The sequence below is a fragment of the Ranitomeya imitator genome, chromosome 7 (genome assembly GCF_032444005.1).
Source record: "Ranitomeya imitator isolate aRanImi1 chromosome 7, aRanImi1.pri, whole genome shotgun sequence".
Taxonomy (NCBI): domain Eukaryota; kingdom Metazoa; phylum Chordata; class Amphibia; order Anura; family Dendrobatidae; genus Ranitomeya; species Ranitomeya imitator.
The window spans coordinates 208,674,809-208,700,656 of NC_091288.1; the positions used below are offsets into that span (position 1 = coordinate 208,674,809).

The 25,848-nt window shown below is 48.5% G+C and overlaps 1 protein-coding gene across 5 annotated transcripts in view; it reads right to left on the reverse strand.

The window, feature by feature from the left end:
* LMF1 (lipase maturation factor 1) overlaps positions 1 to 25,848 on the reverse strand; it is a 234,161-nt gene that overhangs the window by 163,788 nt on the left and 44,525 nt on the right. For 3 of the 5 annotated variants that reach the window (XM_069734634.1, XM_069734631.1, XM_069734632.1), the window contains one exon: positions 5,590 to 5,738. In XM_069734634.1, coding sequence (XP_069590735.1) covers positions 5,590 to 5,601 — 12 coding nt within the window. In that variant the 5' untranslated portion in view covers positions 5,602 to 5,738. Of the gene's footprint in view, positions 1 to 5,589; positions 5,739 to 10,726; positions 10,973 to 11,011; positions 11,170 to 25,848 lie in introns of those variants that run through there. The other 2 variants (XM_069734636.1, XM_069734633.1) reach the window with 2 other exon arrangements.

Sequence of the window (25,848 nt, forward strand, 5' to 3'; positions counted from 1 at the left end):
TGTCTGCCCGAGTCCTCTACACGCCTTGCTCCCTCTCCATAGACTTTAATAGGCAGCTGTAATCTGACACCTCAGTGATCCGGCAGTCCATCTTGGGTTGACCAAGACGGATTTGTTCTGTTTTTTTTTTTTTCAGAGCGGATGGCGAGTTTAGGAGGCCGGGGAGATGGGAAGAAGTGGCCGACACTTAGCAAGAAGTGAAGCTGATCACTCAGCTGTGGGCTCTTGACTTATGGTGTTCTGCAGCATCTGAGGCTTTTATTAGAAGAGAATACACTACAACCCCCAGCATGCCCTGCCAGCCGCATGCTGCTTTACAGTAACGATGCAATGCAATCTTCTTGGTGCGGATACACATGTTTGGGGAGTGGGGCGAGCGCGGGGTTAATGCGGTGACATCAGGCCTCATAACTCACCCTGTTCCCTCCATTTCCTTGACAATGTGCAACCTGCTGCCGGCTCTGCTGCTGTCAATCAAGGCTCTCGGCTCCTCACACCGGGTGCTATGACCTGCTCACCCCCATAAGCCCCGGTGCCCTGTGCGGTGACTGCTGCGCCCGCTGCATCCTGTGCTAATCCCCCTGCTGTGGTCGCCTCCAATATTCACAGCCATTTAACCATTTGTGAGCTGATAACGGGGGGGGGGGGGGGCCATCAGATCCGCTTCCCCAGCGGAGACTATCGAAAATATTCCAAAAATTCACGCAAAAATGTTTGAAAAAAATGAGCGATGACGTTATCAGTTATCAGCAGGGGGTGAGGAACAGATGAGCTTAGTTCTGGGTCTCGGCAAGTTTCCACCCAAGACCCCCGGACAACGTCCTCCACTCATCAGTCCAGTGCTGAGATCGATCGGATTCTGGGAAAGCTGGGTGATCTGCAGCATGGCCCCCAACACTGCTCTTAAAGGGACAGTCGCCCATTCTGCTTAATGTAGCATGCCCTTAAGATGCACTTTGTCATCTGAAACTGGAGTTGCAGCACTTGAGGTGTGTGTGATGAGGTTCTGCAGCAGCAGAGCTGTGTTTTATGAGGTTCTGCAGCAGCTGAGGTGTGTGATGAGGTTCTGCAGCAGCTTAGGTGTGTGTGATGAGGTTCTGCAGCAGCTGAGCTGTGTATTATGAGGTTCTGCAGCAGCTGAGGTGTGTGTGATGAGGTTCTGCAGCAGCCGAGGTGTGTATTATGAGGATTTGCAGCAGCTGAGGTGTGTGTGATGAGGTTCTGCAGCAACTGAGGTTTGTATGAGGAGGTTCTGCAGCAGCTGAGGTGTGTATGATGAGGTTTTGCAGCAGCTGAGGTGTGTATGATGAGGTTTTGCAGCAGCTGAGGTGTGTTTGATGAGGTTCTGCAGCAGCGGAGGCGTGTATTATGAGGTTTTGCAGCAGCAGGGGTGTATATTATGAGGTTCTGCAGAAGCGGAGATGTGTATTATGAGGTTCTGCAGCAGCGGAGGTGCGCATTATGAGGTTCTGCAGCAGCTGAAGTGTGTATCATGAGGCTCTGCAGCAGCTGAGGTGTTTATTATCAGGTTTTGCAGCAGCAGACATGTGTATTATGAGGTTCTGCAGCAGCTGAAGTATGTATTATGAGGTTCTGCAGAAGCTGAGGTGTGTATTATGAGGTTCTGCAGTGGCTAAGGTGTGTATTATGAGGTTCTGCAGCAGCGGAGGTGTGTATGATGAGGTTCTGCAGCAGCGGAGGTGTGTATGATAAGGTTCTGCAGCAGCGGAGGTGTGTATTATGAGGTTCTGCAGCGGCTGAGGTGTGTATTATGAGGTTCTGCAGCAGCGGAGATGTGTATCATGAGGCTCTGCAGCAGCTGAGGTATGTATTATCAGGTTTTGCAGCAGCAGAGGTGTGTATTATGAGGTTCTGCAGCAGCTGAGGTATGTATTATGAGGTTCTGCAGAAGCTTAGATGTCTATTATAAGGTTCTGCAGTGGCTGAGATGTGTATTATGAGGTTCTGCAGCAGCGGAGGTGTGTACAATGAGGCTCTGCTGCAGCGGGGGTGTATATTATGAGGTTCTGCAGCAGCTGAGGTATGTATTATGTGGTTCTGCAGAAGCTGAGGTATGTATTATGAGGTTCTGCAGTGGCTGAGGTGTGTATTATGAGGTTCTGCAGAAGCTGAGGTGTGTATTATGAGGTTCTGCAGTGGCTGAGGTGTGTATTATGAGGTTCTGCAGCAGCGGAGGTGTGTATGATGAGGTTCTGCAGCAGCTGACGTGTGTATGATGAGGCTCTGCAGCAGCGGAGGTGTATATTATGAGGTTCTGCAGAAGCTGAGGTGTGTATTGTGCGGTTCTTCAGCAACGGGGGTGTATATTATGAGGTTCTGCAGCAGCTAACCCCCCTCCCCTGTGATTTTAACCCCGCCATGTAAGGCTTTCAGTCGTTTCCTGAGGGCGGCCTACGCTGGTCAGGGGCGCAGAGCTCGGGTCCATGTGTCGGCCCTTCAGCTGGCTCTGGGCACAAATCATAAAACATGCCCCCCGGCCCCCCAGACAGGTGCGCTCCAGCCTGGAAGGAAACGTTACTTTCACGCATGAGGCAGACTTTACAGCTCCTGTCAGGATCATTATCCCCTCGGAGAAGGAAACATACAAGTGTTGGGGCTGACGGTGACAGCGCGGCCATCAATCACGCGCCTCTAATCGCGGGGATTACCCTGCCTGCTAATGCTCTTCCCATCCCTCGCTCCTCAGCGTCGTCACACAAACCTGTCATCGGGGGCTCGGGGGATCCAGGACCTGCAGGACACTAGTGGGGAACAGAATTAACAGGCATGTCCCCTTTAAAAAAATAATGGCTGCCGATACCGCTCCCTCGGAGGATGTCACCTGGCTTTTCTAAAGTCCTGAATCGCAAAAAGGCCTTCCCAGTGTGCCGCCAAACTGGCCGCACTGTGCAATGGCCCCAATACTATGAGGCCCCTGAGGACAGGAACCCCATGCGAAACCTAAAGCCATTCATCATTATTGAGCCCTGTGTATTATGCGGAGACTATATGGCGGTATTATGTGGGCTCTACGAAGGAGTATTAACCCAATGTTGCACATTTGGTCACCATATGGCGGTGTGTTCTTTTAGGCGGTATTGCTTGAATACTACATGTTATGTGGACACTATATGACATTATTACGTGGGCTATTTCAGTACTATCTGGTGGTATTACTTCAGCTCTTAAGGGGGCACGATTTGAACACAGCATACTACTTGGGTACCAGATTCTGGTATTACATTTTCAGGGGTATTATTTGAATACTGCATATTATTTGAGCACTGTATGGCGGTATTACGTTGGCTCTACAAGAAAGTGTTATTTGCACACTACACTTTTTTTGGGGGCACTACACGGTTCCTTTAAGAAATAATAATTCAAACACGGCTTATTATTTCGTCACCGTATGTCAGTATTACGTAGGGGATATTAATAATTGAACACTACATTATTTGGGTATTATATGGCGGTATTACTTGTATTCTTAAAAGGGGCATTAAATACAGCATATTATTTGCGCACCGTGTAGCAGTATTCTATATAAGAAAGTATTAACTGAATACTGCTTATTCTTCACCACTATAGGGTAGCATTGTGTTGGAGAATATTATTTGAGTACTATATGGTGGCATTAAAATGAGACCTGTCATTGGGGCAAAAGTATCCAGATTTTGCTCTTATTTTATTCCCGCTGCTTTCCTGAGTATTTCGTTTTTTTATGTTTCAAAATCTGCCATACGGTTCCAGAGATATGGGCCTTTTTATTTAGTACTACCTTTTATGGTCTTTAGGGGCGGTGCTATTTATGCAGAGAAGCTTAAAGACACACCCCCAAGGTTCTTGTGAGACACGCCCCAGAGCAAGGGCTAGAAAAATTACCACTAAATACAAAGTCTGCATCTTTGGAGCCATACTTGGGATTTTTAAGCAGCAAAAACTAGAAAACTCAGTAGAAAAGCAGGAATAAAACAAGAGCATAAAATGGCCACTGTAGACCAAATAATAGGTACATTTTAAGTAGGTTCTGAGCGAGTCTTATTGAATACTGTATATTATATGGACACTATATGGCGGCATTACGTCAATCATGATATGTTTTCTGTTTAATGCACATTGTTTGGCACCATGTGGCGGTATTAGGCAAGTTCTATAAGAAAGTATTTTGAATATTGCATAGTACTTGGTATTATGTATACGACGGATACAGTAGTTTAATTTCAGCACTATTTGGCAATATTATATGGGCTGCAACGCGGTATTTTGTGGGCGAGATTTTCAGAAACTTCATGTCGCTATTATTGGGAAACAAGTTAGACATTTTGGGCACTGAAAGGCGGCAGTGTAATATGGGCGCTCTGTGGCAGTATTATTTAGATATCTGTATTTTTCAGGCATTGGATGGCGGTGGTATTTGTAGGGCAATATTTGGGTCAATTCTTTTTTTGGCAGTTCTAAGTGTCAAAAGATGAAAAAAACAAAGTATATAATATATACACAACGGTACACAAAAACGTAGGAGCGCAGCTCATTAAGGGTTACAGGGGGTCTCATTTCTGGAGACAAGCTGTCAATCACTGTCCAGGGGGCACTGGTGGGCCCTTTGTTCTGCGTGGAGCCCTGTGTTTGCATTGTGATCCCTGCTTCTCTTTAATGCCACATGTTACAACCTTTGCTTGTGCACCTATAGAAAAGCTACAGGATTACACATGTGTGCGCCCCGATAGCGGAGCAGCAGAGCGAGATAACGCCCCGGGCCCGAGCCAAGGAAAGCAGCCGAGGACAAACCCCCCAGTATTCCACCGCTTTATTATGTTAGAGGGTAATCTCCTCTTATCTTGTGAAAACACGTAGGGACAACATGTGGGATTACCAGCCTCGCACTACACACTGCCATGCGGGCTCAGTGCGGAGCCTGTCCTGGTGCCAAGTGCGGGCACAATGGCTGCCCATGTGCTCCTGCAGGGTCTCATGTCAGGTGAACCCAAATATGGATCATTACCCAGAATCCCTGGGATTCCGTGCTGTGGTCTCTTCACCTTTAAGAGTGAGCAGATTACCCCGATGCTGGATTATTGGGCTCAAGTTTTCTCTTCCACGCCGTTACCCCCCCGGTGTATAACATCCGGCCCCTTGCCCATCCGGGTGTACAACATCCAGCCCCTCCAGCCCCTTTACTCCGCTGACCCCATAACTGCAGAGTCCAGACCTCCTCTGGTATAACATCAGCACAAACACTGCGCCCCGCCGGGAGCTTCATGGCCGAGCAGCTGCATGCAGCCGTACATCACCAAGCACAATGCCGAGCGTCGGATGAAGTGGTGTAAAGCCGCCACCACTGCACTCTGGAGGAGACGTGTTCTGTGCAGTGATGAATCCCATTTGTCTATCTGGAGTCTGGGTTTGGTGATTCCAGAATAACGTTACCCCCTGAGTGCATTGTGCCCCCTGAACAGATGGTGGAGGAGGATAATGCTATGGGCTGTTATCAGGGGGCGGCCTCAGACCCTCAGTTCCAGTGATGGGAAATCTTAATGCTGCAGCACCAGACATTGTGGACAATTGTAGCTTCCAGCCAGTGCCACTTACCGCTCCCAGCATGATCCTGAAGATGAGCCAGCGATGGGCCCAGATGACGATGCCCGATGGAGGGGTACGATCTGGAACTCGAGCCAAGGACCAGAGCGGGCACAGGAAGATCCCAAGAAATCCTGTTTCCAGCAGCTGAGACTCCCAACCTGCAGAGAGAAGATAAGAAGATGCCATCAAACCGCACTGTAGGAAGGCTGCCCGGCGGCGAGGACGTGGCAGGTCACTCACTGCCCGTTAACGCTTGGTTCGCTCTAACAGGATCATTCACAGACCGGATGTGAAGAATCCCAATAATTATCACTTAATTACTGATAATGCTCCAGAGTGATCCCGGACAATGCCGGTGATTGTGAGCGGGTCGCAATCTTATCTGATCATTACATGCTTGATGTGAGACGAGATTGCAAAATACATTTACAGCCGGACTGAATTAAAGGGGCGACAACCTTGTGCAGTCCTGGAGAGCAGTTGACACTAGAATGCTGGAGTACCAGGGCTGCCCTGGGATAATATGGAAGTCACTGTTATATGACATTGTGTTTGGCCCTAATATCAGGACACTGCGGTGGGCACGACACGAGGGCCCTGCTGTGGGCACGACACCAGGGCCCTGCGGTGGGCACGACACCAGGGCCCTGCGATGGGCACGACCCCAGGGCCTTGCGGTGGGCACGACACCAGGCCCCTGCGGTAGGCACGACACCAGGGCCCTTTGGTGGGCACGACACCAGGGCCCTTCGGTGGGCACGACACCAGGGCCCTGCGGTAGGCACGACACCAGGGCCCTGCGGTGGGCACGACACCAGGGCCCTGCGGTGGGCATGACACCAGGGCCCTGCGGTTGGCTCGACACCAGGGCCTTGCGGTGGGCACGACACCAGGCCCCTGCCGTGGGCACGACACCAGGGCCCTGCAATGGGCACGACACCAGGGCCCTGCGGTGGGCACGACACCAGGGCCCTGCACTGGGCACGACACCAGGGCCCTGCGGTGGGCATGACACCAGGGCCCTGCAATGGGCACGACACCAGGGCCTTGCGGTGGGCACGACACCAGGCCCCTGCGGTAGGCACGACACCAGGGCCCTTTGGTGGGCACGACACCAGGGCCCTGCGGTGGGCACGACCCCAGGGCCTTGCGGTGGGCACGACACCAGGCCCCTGCGGTGGGCATGACACCAGGGCCCTGCAATGGGCACGTCACCAGGACCTTGCGGTAGACGCATTACAGGGACACTGCGCTACACATCACTACAGAATTACTCTGAAAGCTCAGGCCATATTAACTATAGGAAACAATATCAGATATCACTATTATGGTAGCATTGTGCAGACCCTTCAGCACAGCAACTAGAGGGGTCTAGCATTCTGTTGTTCTCTGTTATCAGCCATCTGGGTCTTCCTTTGACAGGAGAGGTACCTGTCTGACACACAGAGGATGTCTATCACGGAAGGATTTTTATGACATTGATCTTCTAATATGCAAACAGAAGATTTGCATTTTAGATTCTAGGAAAGTCGATAAGAAACTCAGCTGCTTTGAAAAGCAAAACACCCCGCGGAGTATAACGGTGAGCGGAGGCCAGAGCCTCACCTGGAGCTGTCGCCCCTGGACTACTCCTCCCATCTGACGCTGGAGGATGATAGGGATTTGCATAATAAATGTTATCTATGCTGTCATCAGTGTGGACTATGTGACAAGCTCAGCTCTGCTACATCTGTAGCTATTAACCATCACCACCGCTCCTTCCCTTCATGTGGGAAGAACGGACTGGTCGGGTTTGATGGTGGGACCAGTTCTCCCAGTCACCAGCGTACTGGGTTTCCCACCATAACCAGATAGGAGCCGTGCTCCCCTGCGGCCGTGGCTGCGGACGGCTCGGAGCTGTTGGCCCACCTGCTCCTATGTGCAGCAGTAACCGGGAGGCCGTGGCCCTAGCAGCTGCACGGAGAGGCACAAAGGGCCCTATTGTCAGCGCCGGACCCAGGCAAAAGGGAGATATAAATAAGAGGCTCCCCCGATGCTGGACGGTGCTGCACCTCCCAATCTAATATTTACCCCCTCCCTGCTGAACCTTTCATCCACAGGGTGGGTTTTCCTTTCTTTGATCTGTCCCCTATTATATGGGTCACCCTGTGAGACTTATGGGACTAGATATAGACCCATATGATGTAATGGAGACATTGCCAAATCCGGGGATATTTTCTGGTTTCTAGAAAAGCCGGGTGACGATTAATCAATGTTTGGTCAAATGTATGAAAGGATTGACGATAGGAATTATATTTATACTACACAAATTGGCCAATTCATGAGAGCCCACCAGCCATGACAAGGCGACCCTCTCTCTGATTGGACCCTAAAGTTAATATTTATCACACGTCTCTCCCGACACCTACATATGTAAGGGAAGGTAAGATCCGGCGATGATTAAAAACAGCCTTGGGCTGATGGGAGGATCTCAGACAAAAATGGAGGCAGTCACCACCTTGTCGTGTATACAATTGTATATGTGTATATAACTACAGTCTATAAAGCAGTAATACAGTATTCATCAATGTTTGCACACATGTTGGCACAAACAGGAACTGCTGCACTCTTTGGTTGGTATATTATGCAGTAATGGAAGCTCGCACCTGTTCACACTTGTTGGTCAGTTTTTTAAACTAACGGACCCAGATATCATTGCCGGAGCCCTCGACATCATCGCCAGAGCCCTCGCTATCTATGCCAGAGCCCTTGCCAGCATCGCCGGAGCCCTCGTCCGCATCGCCGGAGCCCTCGCCATCATCGTCAGAGCCCTCGACATCGTCGCCAGAGCGCTCACCATCATTGCTGGAGCCCTTGCTATCATCGCCGAAACCCTCGCCATCATCGCCAGAGCCCTTACTATCATCGCCGGAGCCCTCGCCATCATCGCCGGAGCACTCGCCATCATCGCCGGAGCCCTCGCTATCATCGCCGGAGCCCTCGCCATCATCGCCGGAGCCCTCGCCATCATCGCCGGAGCCCTCGCCATCATCGCCAGAGCCCTCCCTATTATCGCCGGAGCCCTCGCTATCATCGCCGGAGCCCTCACTATCATCGCCGGAGCCCTCGCCATCATCGCCGGAGCCCTCGCCATCATCGCCGGAGCACTCGCCAGCATCGCCAGAGCCCTCACTATTATCGCCGGAGCCCTCGCTATCATCGCCGGAGCCCTCACTATCATCGCCGGAGCCCTCGCCATCATCGCCGGAGCCCTCGCCATCATCGCCGGAGCCCTCGCCATCATCGCCGGAGCACTCGCCAGCATCGCCAGAGCCCTCACTATTATCGCCGGAGCCCTCGCTATCATCGCCGGAGCCCTCGCCATCATCGCCGGAGCCCTCGCCATCATCGCCGGAGCACTCGCCATCATCGCCAGAGCCCTCACTATCATCGCCGGAGCCCTCGCCATCATCGCCGGAGCCCTCGCCATCATCGCCAGAGCCCTCACTATTATCGCCGGAGCCCTCGCTATCATCGCCGGAGCCCTCCCCATCATCGCCGGAGCCCTCCCCATCATCGCCGGAGCCCTCACCATCATCGCCGGAGCCCTCGCCATCATCGCCGGAGCACTCGCCATCATCGCCGGAGCACTCGCCATCATCGCCAGAGCACTCCCCATCATCGCCAGAGCACTCGCCATCATTGCTGGAGCCCTCGCTAGCATCGCCGGAGCCCTCGCCATCATCCCCGGAGCACTCGCCATCATCGCTGGAGCCCTCGCTAGCATCGCCGGAGCCCTCGCCATCATCGCTGGAGCCCTCGCTAGCATCGCCGGAGCCCTCGCCATCATCGCTGGAGCCCTCGCTAGCATCGCCGGAGCCCTCGCCATCATCACCGGAGCACTCGCCATCATCGCCGGAGCACTCGCCATCATCGCCGGAGCACTCGCCATCATCGCCAGAGCACTCGCCATCATCGCCAGAGCACTCACCATCATCGCCAGAGCACTCGCCATCATCGCCGGAGCACTCGCCATCATCGCCAGAGCACTCACCATCATCGCCAGAGCACTCACCATCATCGCCAGAGCACTCGCCATCATCGCCGGAGCACTCGCCATCATCGCCAGAGCACTCGCCATCATCGCCAGAGCACTCACCATCATCGCCAGAGCACTCGCCATCATCGCCGGAGCACTCGCCATCATCGCCAGAGCACTCGCCATCATCGCCAGAGCACTCACCATCATCGCCAGAGCCCTCGCCATCATCGCCAGAGCACTCGCCATCATTGCTGGAGCCCTCGCTAGCATCGCCGGAGCCCTCGCCATCATCGCCGGAGCACTCGCCATCATCGCTGGAGCCCTCGCCATCATCGCCGGAGCACTCGCCATCATCGCTGGAGCCCTCGCTAGCATCGCCGGAGCCCTCGCCATCATCGCTGGAGCCCTCGCTAGCATCGCCGGAGCCCTCGCCATCATCGCTGGAGCCCTCGCTAGCATCGCCGGAGCCCTCGCCATCATCACCGGAGCACTCGCCATCATCGCCGGAGCACTCGCCATCATCGCCGGAGCCCTCGCCATCATCGCCGGAGCACTCGCCATCATCGCCGGAGCACTCGCCATCATCGCCAGAGCACTCGCCATCATCGCCAGAGCACTCGCCATCATTGCTGGAGCCCTCGCTAGCATCGCCGGAGCCCTCGCCATCATCGCCGGAGCACTCGCCATCATCGCTGGAGCCCTCGCTAGCATCGCCGGAGCCCTCGCCATCATCGCCGGAGCACTCGCCATCATCGCCGGAGCACTCGCCATCATCGCCAGAGCACTCGCCATCATCGCCGGAGCCCTCGCTATCATCGCCAGAGCCCTCGCTAGCATCGCCGGAGCACTCGCCATCATCGCTGGAGCCCTCGCTAGCATCGCCGGAGCACTCGCCATCATCGCTGGAGCCCTCGCTATCATCGCCGGAGCCCTCGCTAGCATCGCCGGAGCACTCGCCATCATCGCTGGAGCCCTCGCTAGCATCGCCGGAGCCCTCGCCATCATCGCCGGAGCACTCGCCATCATCGCTGGAGCCCTCGCTAGCATCGCCGGAGCCCTCGCCATCATCGCTGGAGCCCTCGCTAGCATCGCCGGAGCACTCGCCATCATCGCCGGAGCACTCGCCATCATCGCTGGAGCCCTCGCCATCATCGCCGGAGCACTCGCCATCATCGCCAGAGCACTCGCCATCATCGCCGGAGCCCTCGCTATCATCGCCAGAGCCCTCGCCACCATCCAGGATCTCTCTACATTTTCTCATTATCTAGAATCTATTTGAGGCATCAGAACTTTTCCAAGGGGGAAAATAAACCCGTTTCCTCGGCTGCCTCCCCTCCTGGTGCCGTGGGAATAGATCCTCGGCTTTGTGCTGGGGCGGATGATTCAGGGAGAGGTTTTATCATTAATTACCCTTCTAATGGATCCCGTGCTGCTCCCCTCCTCCGTTCTGATGAAGGCGTCTGTCACTTTGACGGATCGCTATCCGTGTAATGAGCCTGTCAGTGAGGGCTGTGACAGGGGGAGCGTGGTGCTACCTGCAGACCCTCCACCCGCCACCCCTCCTGTGCGATCATCTGCCGTTGCGAGGGCACAAGTCCGCCCCAATACTTCACAGGAGTCCGCAAGTACTTATGGCCACACTAAGACTATGTTCACACATTGGATTTTTTTTTGCAATTTTTTAAGCAAATTTTAAGCTGCGCTTTACAGTACCAGCAAAAGTGGTGAGATCTCAGAAATCTTGTGAACACTCTGGTTTTTTTTCCCTGACTGAATTGGAAAACTGCAGCATGTCAGTTATTTCAGCGTTTTTGCAGCATTTTTTTCACCCATAGAAAGCAATGAGAGAGTAAAAATGCAGCAAAAACACAGATATCAGGTTTTGATGAGTTTTTGCTGAAGAAAACTCAGGCAGTTGCATCATGTTTTTTGGGGGCTCTAAACGTTATCAGCAAACGTACCCGAAAAAAGCAGCAAAACGCAACATGTGAACATAGCCCAAGAGCAAGCACACTGATACTTGGGGTACAGGATAATGACTGACACTAGGTACATTATCCTGACACTGATACTTGGGGTACATCATACTTAAAAAAAAAACAGTGAGCAAATAGCTAACAGTGTACTGAATGACTAAATCTGTCCTTTGTATGCAATGGATGCCGTTACAAATACTGCTGTCAGTAAATTCTCTATGACTAGTGACGCCGACACTCTGTGTACGGGACAGCGACGCTGACACTCGGTGAAAGGGACAACGACACCGACACTCAGGGTACAGGACAGTGACGCCAACACTCGGGGTACAGGACAGCGACACCAACACTCGGGGTACGGGACAGTGACGCCGAAACTCGTGGTACAGGACAGCGACACCAACACTTGGGGTACAGGACAGCGACACCAACACTTGGGGTACAGGACAGTGACGCCAACACTCGGGGTACAGGACAGCGACACCAACACTCGGGGTACGGGACAGTGACGCCGAAACTCGTGGTACAGGACAGCGACACCAACACTTGGGGTACAGGACAGCGACGCCAACACTCGTGGTACAGGACAGCGGGGTACAGGACAGCAACAGTCGGGGTACAGGACAGCAACACCGACACTTGGGGTATGGACAGCGACGCCGACACTCAGGGTACGGGACAGAGGCGCCAATACTCGGGGTATGGGACAGCGATGCAGACACTCGGGGTATGGGACAGCGATGCAGACACTTGGGGTACGGGACAGCGACGCCGACACTCGGGGTACAGGACAGCGACACCGACACTCGGGGTACGGGACAGAGGCGCCGACACTCGGGGTACGAGACAGCGATGCAGACACTCGGGGTACAGGACAGAGGCGCTGACACTCAGAGTACGGGACAGCGATGCAGACACTCGGGGTAAGGGACAGTGATGCAGACACTCGGGATACGGGACAGTGATGCAGACACTCGGGGTACGAGACAGCGACACCGATACTCGGGGTACGGGACAGCGATGCAGACATTCGGGGTACAGGACAGCGATGCAGACACTCGGGGTACAGGACAGAGGCGCTGACACTCAGGGTACGGGACAGCGATGCAGACACTCGGGGTACGGGACAGAGGCGCTGACACTCAGGGTACGGGACAGCGATGCAGACACTCGGGGTACGGGACAGAGGCGCTGACACTCAGGGTACGGGACAGCGATGCAGACACTCGGGGTACAGGACAGTGACACCGACACTCGGGGTACGGGACAGCGATGCAGACACTCGGGGGTATGGGACATTGATGCAGACACTCGGGGTACGGGACAGTGATGCAGACACTCGGGGTACGAGACAGCGACACCTATACTCGGGGTACGGGACAGCGATGCATACATTTGGGGTACGGGACAGCGATGCAGAAACTCGGGGTACGGGACAGAGGCGCTGACACTCAGGGTAGGGGACAGCGAAGCAGACACTCGGGGTACGGGACAGCGATGCAGACACTCAGGGTAGGGGACAGCGATGCAGACACTCAGGGTAAGGGACAGCGATGCAGACACTCAGGGTAGGGGACAGCGATGCAGACACTCGGGGTACGAAACAACGATGCAGACACTCAGGGTAAGGGACAGCGATGCAGACACTCAGGGTAGGGGACAGCGATGCAGACACTCAGGGTACGGGACAGCGATGCAGACACTCGGGGTACAGGACAGAGGCGCTGACACTCAGGGTACAGGACAGCGATGCAGACACTCGGGGTACAGGACAGAGGCGCTGACACTCAGGGTACGGGACAGCGATGCAGACACTCGGGGTACGGGACAGAGGCGCTGACACTCAGGGTACGGGACAGCGATGCAGACACTCGGGGTACGGGACAGAGGCGCTGACACTCAGGGTACGGGACAGCGATGCAGACACTCGGGGTACAGGACAGTGACACCGACACTCGGGGTACGGGACAGCGATGCAGACACTCGGGGGTACGGGACATTGATGCAGACACTCGGGGTACGGGACAGTGATGCAGACACTCGGGGTACGAGACAGCGACACCTATACTCGGGGTACGGGACAGCGATGCATACATTTGGGGTACGGGACAGCGATGCAGAAACTCGGGGTACGGGACAGAGGCTCTGACACTCAGGGTAGGGGACAGCGAAGCAGACACTCGGGGTACGGGACAGCGATGCAGACACTCAGGGTAGGGGACAGCGATGCAGACACTCAGGGTAAGGGACAGCGATGCAGACACTCAGGGTAGGGGACAGTGATGCAGACACTCGGGGTACGAAACAACGATGCAGACACTCAGGGTAAGGGACAGCGATGCAGACACTCAGGGTAGGGGACAGCGATGCAGACACTCAGGGTACGGGACAGCGATGCAGACACTCGGGGTACGGGACAGCAATGCAGACACTCGGGGTACGGGACAGCAATGCAGACACTCGGGGTACAGGACAGAGGACCTGACATTCAGGGTACGGGACAGTGATGCAGACACTCGGGGTACGGGACAGTGATGCAGACACTCGGGGTACGGGACAGTGATGCAGACACTCGGGGTACGAGACAGCGACACCGATACTCGGGGTACGGGACAGCGATGCATACATTTGGGGTACGGGACAGCGATGCAGACACTCGGGGTACGGGACAGCGATGCAGACACTCGGGGTACGGGACAGCGATGCAGACACTCGGGGTACGGGACAGCGATGCAGACACTCGGGGTACGGAACAGCAACGCAGACACTCGGGGTACGGGACAGCGATGCAGACACTCGGGGTACGGGACAGAGGCGCTGACACTCAGGGTACGGGACAGCGATGCAGACACTCAGGGTACGGGACAACGATGCAGACACTCAGGGTACGGGACAGAGGTGCTGACACTCAGGGTACGGGACAGCGATGCAGACACTCGGGGTACGGGACAGAGGCGCAGACACTCGGGGTACGGGCCAGCGATGTAGACACTCGGGGTACGGGACAGAGGCGCTGACACTCAGGGTACGGGATAGCGATGCAGACACTCGGGGTAGGGGACAGCGATGCAGACACTCGGGGTACGGGATAGTGACGCTGACACTTATGGATGACAGACAGAGAAGCCTGTGTCTATATTCACCCTTCTCACAGGTGTGGGGTGTTTGGGGCAGGTGGGCAGCGCTCAGAGGGGTTTATTGGAGGGAAACAGGACTTGCTCACTGGGGATACTGATCTGCCTGAGAACTACGCGCGGTCTGGACACTGCCGTCCCGTAGAAGCTGTCGTCAGCTCTCAGTGACAGCAGGACACATGCAGCCGGCAGGGAGCCGTCACTGTCACAGGTGTCACCGCAGCTTGTAAAGCCATTAGGGAGGGAGCTGACTCTATGGCTGACACTAAACCAACACAGGACACTACACACAGGACACTACACACAGGACACTACAGGAATATCTGAAGACCTGTCAAACAATATCCCAAATATAGTGGTCAAGAAAGAAGTGTGGACTACTCTCAAAATTACACAGCGGATGCTGGGAGTTATAGTTCTGCGATAGCTGGAGATCCGCCGGTTGGAAATCACTGGTATAGATCATATAAGTGTTGGATTATTAAAAAACCTATTAACACATTTAAGAGAACAAAAAAAAATAATTACTATTTTTAAATGTCTCTTTAATTTTTAAACTTTTTCTTTTTAAGACTTTTTCCCCCCCAACTCCAAACCAAAGACAATGTCAGGGGTGTTCTTTCGCCTCTTCCATCATTCTTCAGTCCGTAGCTTTAAAGCCCACCTGTGTGTAGGAGGGTAGAGGTAGCAGCACTGGTCGCTCTTTGTAGAGGCAAATAAAAGGGGGCCAACTTCTGAAAAATAAAGACCCCGTATCAATGGCAGAGGCAGCTCTGTGGGCGTTCAATGCGGGGAAAGCCTTCATCTTGCACAAAGAGCATTTCAAGAGAGACGACGACTTCATATCATTTACCCAAAGGAAATGTGCGCCACATGAAAATTCCCACCGTGTGCAGAAGATCTCAGCCCCTCCTGGGGAAACAATAATGATACGGGATATCGCTGGGCTACAGCCATAAGGATACAGTACACAATATTTCAGTTTTTGTTGTTTGTTTTTTTTCTAAATGCATGTATTTATGTCTAAAAATTATTCATATATTTAGGCTTAAAAATTATTCATTTATGTCTAAAAATTATTCATATATTTAGGCCTAAAATTTATTCATTTATGTCTAAAAATTATTCATATATTTAGGCCTAAAAATTATTCATTTATGTCTAAAAATTATTCATATATTTAGGCCTAAAAATTATTCATTTATGTCTAAAAATTATTCATATATTTAGGCCTAAAAATTATTAATTTAGGTCTAAAAATTATTCACACATTTAGGCCTAAAAATTATTCACATATTTAGGCCTAAAAATTATTCATTTAGGTCTAAAAATTATTTTTGCAATTGGGTCTAATTAAAACTTTGGCACCATTTGCGCCTTCTTCTTTGTAATACTGTCTATTGATGAGTGAGTTAACAGAGAATCTGTCAGTGGGCGCCTTCTGACAGTCTTATAGGGGTGTTTTTTTTAGGGCGCCTATTTATAGACCAACACCACATCAAAGTTGAATGTGCAGGAAGACAAGGAGCCTGTAAAAGATAAAAGGTGCAACATTTTTAATGAAACCCAATTACAAAGATAATTTTTAAGCCCCAAATGTATAAAAAAAATAATTTGTCCTCAAAAAGTGGACAACCCTTTTTGAGAGAAATTCAGGTATGTCGATACCTGGTCAGACGCAGACAGAGAGGTTGCATAGGAGGCGTTCGCAGCCTTTTCAACATGGAGCCATACAGGGATTATCGCCTTTATTGGTCAAGAGGGATAATAATTTGCTTTTCCGAAACTGCAGAAGTCAGAATTAAAGGGAACCTGTCACCCCGTTTTTTCAGATTGAGATAAAAATACTGTTAAATAGGGCCTGCGCTGTGCGTTACAATAGTGTATGTAGTGTACCCTAATTCCCCACCTATGCTGCGAAATACATTACCAAAGTTGCCGTTTTCGCCTGTCAATCAGGCTGGTCAGGTCAGGTGGGCGTGGTGACATCGCTGTTTCTTCCCCAGCTTTCCGTTGGTGGCGTAGTGGTGTGCGCATGTCCAAGTTCCGAATCCACTGCGCGCAGGTGAAGAAAAAGCGCGTGATCTGCGCTATTACCCTTGTCATCGGTGGGGGCGGCCATCTTCCTGAGGCCACGCGTGCGCAGATGGAGTGCTCTGCTGCACGGGGCTTCAGGAAAATGGCTGCGGGGTGCCGCGCGTGCGCAGATGGACATCGCGGCGGCCATTTTCCTGAAGCCGAGTTCGAATCTCGGCTTCAAGAAAATGGCCGCCGCGATGTCTATCTGCGCACGCGCGGCATCCCGCGGCCATTTTCCTGAAGCCCCGGGAAGCAGGAGACTCCATCTGCGCACGCGCGGCCTCAGGAAGATGGCCGCGCCCGCCGAGAAACCGCTGAATAGCGGCGAGCGCGCTCTTTTTCTACAGCTGCGCAGTGCATTCGGCACTTGCGCATGCGAGAAGCACTACGCCACCAACGGGAACATAAGCAAGATGTGGGGGAGAATGACCACGCCCATCTGAACTGACCAGCCTGATTGACAGGCGAAAAAGGACACTTTTGTAAGGTATTTCGGCAGCATAGGTGGGGAATCAGGGGACAAAAAATACCCTATTGTAAAGCACAGCTCAGGCCCTATTTAACGGTATTTTTATCTCCTACTGAAAAAACGGGGGTGACAGGTTCCCTTTAAGAGGACAGAAGTCACTTCTACAAAAAGTCTAACAAGTCAGGGTCTGCTTTGGATTTCTACTAGATATATTTTCTTGCAAATCCACATCAGGATTTTTTTTTTTTGTCTCATGTCAAGTTTTCTCAGTGTCAGGGCCTATTTAAAGGGAACATGCCACTTGCCATAAACATGTAATCTTATTTCCCAGTCTAAATGCCGCTGTTCTCCAGAATCCGGCGCTGTTTTTCTTTTGTTCCTGCTCCTCTCTATTCCTAAGATATGACCGCTTCTTCCCTGTATATAAATCTAGTCTTGTTATCTGAGTGGGCGTGGTCATAAAATCCCACCCACAGGGAGGAGTTGATGACATCACTCACTTGGCCAACAAGACAAGTTTTATATACACAGAAGAAGGGGTCATATCTCAGGAACGGAGAGTCTCAGGAAGAAAAGAAAAACATTGCCGGATTCGGAAAAAAAAGCAGCATTTATACCAGCTAAAAAAATTACAAATTTCTGGGAAGTGAGAGATCCCCTTTAAGTAACAGTAGTCATTTTTAGTGCTATAGTCACTAAGGTTTCACACAGAAAATCACACCAGTGCTCTTTTCTCTCCTGACAAAAAAAAGAAAAGCTTTAAAATTCCAGAAATTATGAGGCTTATTACATTAAAGCCTTGAAATCTCCGTCAATGAAGTAGCGAAACGACCGATCCGCATTACTGCAGCCTGACAACCGGAGCCTGGCAGCTGTAATGTTTTGCATATTCTTCTCCACGGCCTTATTAAAAAAGGGGGGAGGTGGTGGAGAGGAAGTGACCCCAATGACCGGCTCACCCTCGGCACTGACCCTTCGGCCTATTCTGCTTTTGTCATGGTACTTTTTTTTAAAGTTCCAGTCGCCTTGGCAACCAAACTTCCTCCTTGCAGATGGCTTAAGTCCATACAGGTGCCACGGGGCCAGGCTGAAAGAAAAATGCCGTGGTAATGGCCTCGCTCAGCCTAATGGAGCTGCAATGGAGAAGAACATGCTTCCCTTCAGCGGAAATTGGGCCTAGCAACACGGGGCCATTTAGTCTTGATATATTCAGAATATTTAGCATATTCTCCGCTCCGGGGCATGGCAAATTAACATTTCTCAGTACTCGGAGTTCCTGCTCTTGAAATGCAGAGCAGCTTTCTGAAGTTAGACGTTAACCTCGAGGTGGACGAGCCACGAAGGCACGGGGACAGTTTCACACTATGGATCTTGACGATCCCGAGAGTAACGCTACACGTGCCAAGAAACAGAGAGGAAGGGGGGGCACATAATTATAGAAAATATTGCATTTTTTCCTTATTTATTCCATACATATTTTTAAAAAATACATAATTTATTAATATCTGTCTGTAGAGCTTGGGTAAAAAATGTGGTCCATCATTTAGGACCTGTCACTAATCATGGAGGACCTAACATGACCATTTGTTACATGGATAGCCTACCATAGGTCATGGGAAGACCCTATTAAAAATTTATCTCATAATAAAGGGGAATCCCGCTTTCAGGACCGTTATCCATTAGCCAAGGCGGCCACAAAAATTTTTTACTCCATCTGGAGGACCCGGACTGAATTAATCTGGGGTTCCTATATTCAGGACTTTGTTATCTTTCCTAAGGAGGTTATGTAGGAAAATCGAATACTTGGCCTATAAGGAAATCCTGAGCTAACTGAAAGTAAGGACGTCCCAAATTCAGCCGGAGGGGCTATAGAGAGTTTCCCTCATTTTAGAAGACTCTGTATTGCTCCATCTCTCCTGTAGGGGCGCTACAGGGAAATTGAACACTTGCACGCTAGTTAGGATCCTAATAGGAAACCGTGATCTAATTAAGAGTTAGGGGGACCATCTATTAGCCATAAGGGTGTCACACTTATTCTGGAGGACCCAAATTGACCAGCTGTCCATAGAGTTTAATGAGGTGTGTAATGCTTCATCTCCCCTCTGGAGGCGCTGTAGGAAAACTGAGTGACCGCTCTCTAGTTAAGACCCGTTTAGGAAACTTTGATCTAATAAAGAGGAGGAGCCCCACAATCATGACGTGGCTCTATCACCAAAGAAACAACAATGAGTGTCACTCATTCTGGAGGACCTGGCAAGACCACAAATGTACAGTCCATTGAGTTAATTATGTAATGCTGTATCCGCTCTGTAGGGGCACTACTGGGAAATTAAATTCCTTGCCATAGAGAAAAATTAAAATCCATAAAGGCATATCCAGAGAAGGGAGAAGTGCTGACACTTCAGCCTCCATTGAAGTAGGACTCACATTGAATATATGGGATTAATTATAGCTGGGGAACACAAATTAAGTGAAAGAGAATTAACACTTCAACCTCCATTGAACTATAGACTTTCTGCAGTGACCAGGTAATTACAGCAGTGAAATGCCTTGGGAAAAAGACACGCAGACTGAGATTCGTTTATCAGAGGTGGAGAAATGCAGGAGATTCCTTTGTTCCAAGGAAAGCACAGGCTCGCAGACCTTTAGGTGGCGGTGGATAGTGATGAATATTGAGGTTTGCATTGATCCAATATTTATGGGAGATACATTTCTGGTGCCATAGCGAAGGGACGAACATAACGCATTCACTGACATCACGGTAAGCAGAGCAGAACCCATCCATCTTAATATTGATCCTAGGGATGATGCTATCCAGGGCATGTTTCATCTCTACAAAAAGATAAAATTGCAGTTGGAAACATGACGACAATATCTACCACCTGGGACCTCTAGGGGCGAATATATCCTGAAAGTTGGGGATCTCAAAATTCTGAAGGACCTAGCACAACTCACAGCCAGCCCCCACGTGAGCTCACCAAGGGGAGGTATGTGGACGTAACTCTGTTCCAATAAAAAGTAGTATTTTGATTTGGTAATTTTTCAGTCCTGGAAGGTACATTTTGCTGTGGGTTCTGTCCTTTTACCCAAGAAGTACCTCCCTCCGCTAAGCTCTGAGCCATTTTCGTGACATCAGATTTAATAATTTTCTTTTGTTATCCCTTTTATTTCATGTAATTGTATTGTTTTGTTTCCATTTTGTATAATCTTTGTATATCTTTCATAAGCATTGCGTACCTCTCTAGATTAAATATATAATAGCTCTATTCCTCTTGCTCTGTAAACCGCCCTCCTGAAGCCATACGCTAATTGTAACAGGTGTCCAATTGGCCTGTATAAACAATTGGTGGTGGCAACTAGTGGTTCTTTTGTTATTGTAGAGTTGGCAGTGACCTTAGTGGGGTATACATATATATATTTCATGTCTTGGAATCGGAGGTGTATATACCATACGCTCACTGAGTTCCCCAATAACCAGCCTTGTAGCGGAAGCAGTCGCGGACTCGTCCACTACTCATCAGCTAATTCCGTAATTGACCTGACGATAGGAGGCAGCAGAGTTGCGTACCCTGACAAACTGGTGACAGCGGTGGGATCTGTGTGATCTGTCCAGTATCAACCGTGACATGTGGGTGGCAGCGGTGGGATCTGCATGGCCTCCAAGGTGTCATTCATGACATTGTTGAATAATGTGACCCCCACGGCTGTTCTCCTTGACCACCTTGATCTCCAGGACCTTCGTCTATTAGCCAAATTGGCTACATAAATTCTCACTCCTTCAGAAGAACTTGCCATGTCTTATATAATGGGGACCCACATTTACGACCTTCATCTATTAGCCAACATGCCTAGCCGAGTGTCACTTCTTTTAAAGGACCGGTCATGTCCTATTCACATAAAGTGGGGGTCCACATTTAGGACCTTCATCTATTATCCAAGTTGCCTCCTAAGGATGTCACTCCTTCTGAAGGACCCATCATGCCCTATTCTCATAAAGCCGGGGCCTACATGCAGGATCGTCAGCTATTAGCCAGAGCAGCTAGCTACAAAGAGTAGCCCTCATTCTGGAGGACCTTGCATGATCATGCATTACATGAACAGCCCAATGATTTCCATAATAACCATGTAATACTTCATCTTTCCTGTGGGGGCACTGCAGGGAATCTTAACACTTGCTCTCTAGATCCCCCGCAGATTATAACGGAATGTTGGGTACAATCAACGGCTGCAGTGATTGAAATTGATGCAAATTTGTATTTCAGGGTCTAGAAAAGCAGGGTAATAAACTGTACAGGACCTACAATGCTTTTTTTCCTAAAAAATAGATGACGTTTTAAGTTCTTATTTAAAGGATTTTTTTTAATTTTAAATTTAAAAGCATATGGAGGAGAGAACATTTTTACAACGTTTTGTCTCGTGCCCCCCCCACCCTACATCTTGCTTCTTCCATGCTGTTCATATTAATGTAGACCATGAGCGGGGCCGTACGTTCCATAGCTCTCCCAGTTAGCCCATTTACCATTACATCAGAATCCAGTAATACACCACAATGCGGTTAGATCACCTTATCCCAATCAGTTGGGAGCAGGGGAAATAGCCACAAGCGGGGTCCGACTTGCGGAAATGAGTGGCTTGGTGTTTTCCATGGTCGGATCTGCTTCTCGCTACCCCCCCTTAGGCCTTTAGCAGTGCACATGCCTCTAATCACTGGTTATAAATTACTGCAATCTTATTTTACGTGGAGTCTGACCAGGTCAGCAGACAGGCTAATGAGAGACACATAAATCCAAGATGTAGAGGGAGGAGCGCTGCATCGGGGGCTCGTCTGATCTCCCCCAAAACACTGCTCTGCATCACGCAGGGCCGGATTAAGGAACTCCAATCGGTACAGGCATATTTTATATATGGGTATTATTTTGTTGGGGTCTTTTATGATGGACGGGATTAACAAGTCCAAGTTGCAAGTTTATTTTTTAGCTAAACCGAGCACATAAAGAAATAAAAAAATAAATTACATAATAAAAAAATATATTATTAATAATATTAATGGAATAAAAATAAACAAATGATAATAACAGCAATATTGTTACATTTTTTATTCTATTCTTATTACTCATTTGATTTTTTTATTCTATTCTTTATTAGTTTGTTAATTTTATATTCTATTTTATTTTTTTATACTATTTTTATTAATTAATAATAAATAATAAGTAATAAAAATAGCATAAAAATAAAAATGGAAAATACAAAAATAGAAAATATAAAAATAAACTATTAATTTTTATATTTTATTCAAATTTTTATTTTCCATTTTTTAACGCAATTGTATTAATTATCATTAATTATTATTAGATTCTTTATTAGTTATTTTTATATTCTATTTATTTTTTATACTATTTTTATTAATTAATAATAAATAATAAAAATAGCATAAAAATAAAAATGGAAAATACAAAAATAGAATAAAATCTAAAAATAAACGAATAATTTTTTATATTTGATTCAAATTTTTATTTTCCACTTTTTTAACGCAATTGTATTACTTATCATTAATTACTATTAGATTATTATTAATAAATAACAATAGCATAAATAATAAAAATAAAAAATAATAAAAATAGAATAAAAATAATAATAAAAAGTAATAAAAAGAATAGGATAAAATAAATAATAAATAATAATAATTAAAATTAAAAAAAAAAGGAAAAAAAAAATCAAAAGAAGAGGAATTGGCTGGACCTAGAGTTGGGAGTCCATTAATGATAGGGTATTAATAATAATAATAATAATATTATTTATTGTTATAGCGCCATTTATTCCATGGCGCTTTACATGTAGGGTAAATTTCAGTTTGGGATTTGCAATCCACTCCACAAAGTTAGTTGCTGGCTGAATGGTTGGTAAAGCTATTAACCCCTTTTTCATCCACTTGGTGGGTTATTTTCTGGGATCCGCCATGGTCAACCCCTATCCATATAGGTGTCCCCACATTCGAGTCCCCTTTTTCTAGTGGAAATCCAAACCTCTAGATAATATTGTCCATATTTTCCACTAAGGGACTTCATCTGGTTAATGAACACCAGATTTTTCCATGTTTCTGTCCAAATTAAGCTGAATTATTACCTTCCACCCCAGGACCATACAGTCCATGAAGGCGACCTGACCTTGTGTCGTCATCCGACATTGCAACCACTGTTTTATAATAAAGACTTTATAATAAGAGATCTCTAGCCAGTCTGTCTGAGAAATCTCCCCCCAAAAAAGACCTAAAAACTATAAAAGATCCTGAAGTCAAAGAAAAACTATAAATGTCCCCAAAGTAACCAGAAAAAAAGGTAAAAGGGTTGGACAAGATAACAAAAATATGGCCGCTTTCTTCCAAAAACAACACCCCCTTCTGCCTACAAGTTATCGGTGGTAATTCAGCTCCAGTCAACGGTGCGGAAGTGCAATACCAAACCCAACCTGTAGGTAGGTGTGGCGCTCTTCTTGGAAGCTATGTTTTTCTTATTCTAAAAAAGAATGGACCTCGAGTCAAAAAATTGTACAAGAGTTGGAAACAATAAGACAATCCGTTCTGGTCTTCAACCGTAAAAATATAAGATCTTAGTGTTAAATTTCCAAAAGTCCAGGAGTCTGCCGCCATCTATATAGGCAACATAAGTCCATGAAGGGCAAATGGTAAAACGTACCAGGCGCGCTGGCCAATTTTACATTCGTGTCCCTTTAACATGACACAAGGGCTAAACGTGAATACTCGGCGTACAGACGGTTTATATTGTAGGAAGCACGGAGAACCTCCATGGCGCTGCCAGGACCTGGTTATGGAGTGGAGTTGGTCTGGAATAGTTTAAGGGGAACATGGGGAGGGAGGGGGGAGATGTTTCTGCTACAACTAGGGAAATCTCCAACCTCACTTACTTTTCGCTAATTGCTTCCTTCAGGCGGACTGCTTCAGTGCACTAATGGGTTTTAATAAAAACATCCAATTGGACCAGTAAACCCCTCATTAAGCTGTTCTGAGAGCATGAATTTAAGAGAAGGGAGGGCACGAGGTCACCGGGAATATGTAAGTCACCCATTCTGGTGAGTGGTATAGAACTGATTGAAAACACTGGGAAGCAAGTGTCTATGTTCAGGATATTTAGCAATTAAAGCTGGCCGTAGTCATTAGACTGCCGAAAGCCATCAACTCCGAGATTGAGCTTGGCCAAAAGTGTACGAGAGATGAGCGTCTTCCAAATAAACAATACCACTTTTTTTTCGTCAAAATATTAGGAACAATCCCAAAAACTCAAATGAAACTGATTCTTGTTCTTGTTAGCTTATGAAGGACCATCTTGAACCTCCCATTGTCCCACCAAAGTCAAGAAGATTTATTTGTCCATCGCAAGACATCCTCCATAGACAACCAAAAAAGGACCTTCTATATGACGAGCCATTTGTAAAAACCAATGATAAAACCTAAAAATGACCCTTGAGGTGAAACCACCACTTTCGATCAGTTTCCATTAGCTGACCTACGGTGCTTGATATAGTCAATCATGTCTGAAAAGTGAACTGCTGTGGTAGCTTAAGGGAAAGCAGTTATGTCTGCCTTCAAAAATATACATCCATCTTTAGGCCTTCAAGCTGAAGATCAGGTCCATGGTCACAGATGAAAAAAACCAAATCCTGCCTGAATGTAGAAATATCTTTTAAAAAAGTCCATGGAGAGCCAAATTGTTGAGTTATGGTTAGCTGGAAGGTTCAAGTAGAAGATCATCTTATTATCACGTGTAGGGTCAAACTAAACCAGTCGTTATAAAAGGTCACATCACAAGCAGACCATTCTTCTCTATCATTTTTTAATAATGGAGGCCTGTTTTTGAACTGCTGGTCTACAAACATCAATGATTAATAAAAAGTCACAGATCTAAAAAGAAAAAATAAATCCAACCTGAGTCAACTATTTATTTAGGTTAAAAGAAGAGTGAAGATAAAAGGAGAATCCACCACTTATCGAACATTTGGCATATCCAAGAACAAAAACTTAGTCAATGGTTCCCTTTATGAAGAAGTCTGCATAGTAAGAACTAGAAAGAGAACTGTCAACACAAAGTAGACATCGGTCATCTACGATTGACCTTCAAGTTCAAATATAAGCCTATGGTCTCAGATGGAAAAAAATACATAAATCCAATCTTATTTAAGAACTTGCCTACATGCAAGTGATGAGAGAAAATAATCCATCACAACTCGATCAACTAACATCTTCAAAGACAAAAATTGGTCAATGGTTCCCTATACGACCAAATCTGCTAAGAGAGTAAAGTGCTAGCTTAAAGCAGATAAGCCTGATTTCACAAACGATCATCCACCAGCCGCCTCTAAGGCCAAGAACAGGTTTATTGTTACAACCAAACAAGACAATATGTTTAACTGATGATCGACGAGAATCCAACACCTGTCAATCAGGTAACATTCTCAAGAACAAAATGTTGAACAATGGTTCCCTCAACAAACAAGTTTGTCTACAAAATGAACGGTCCCAACAACGTAAACATGCCCCTTTTTACAAATGATCATCCATCATTGGTCTACCAGTCC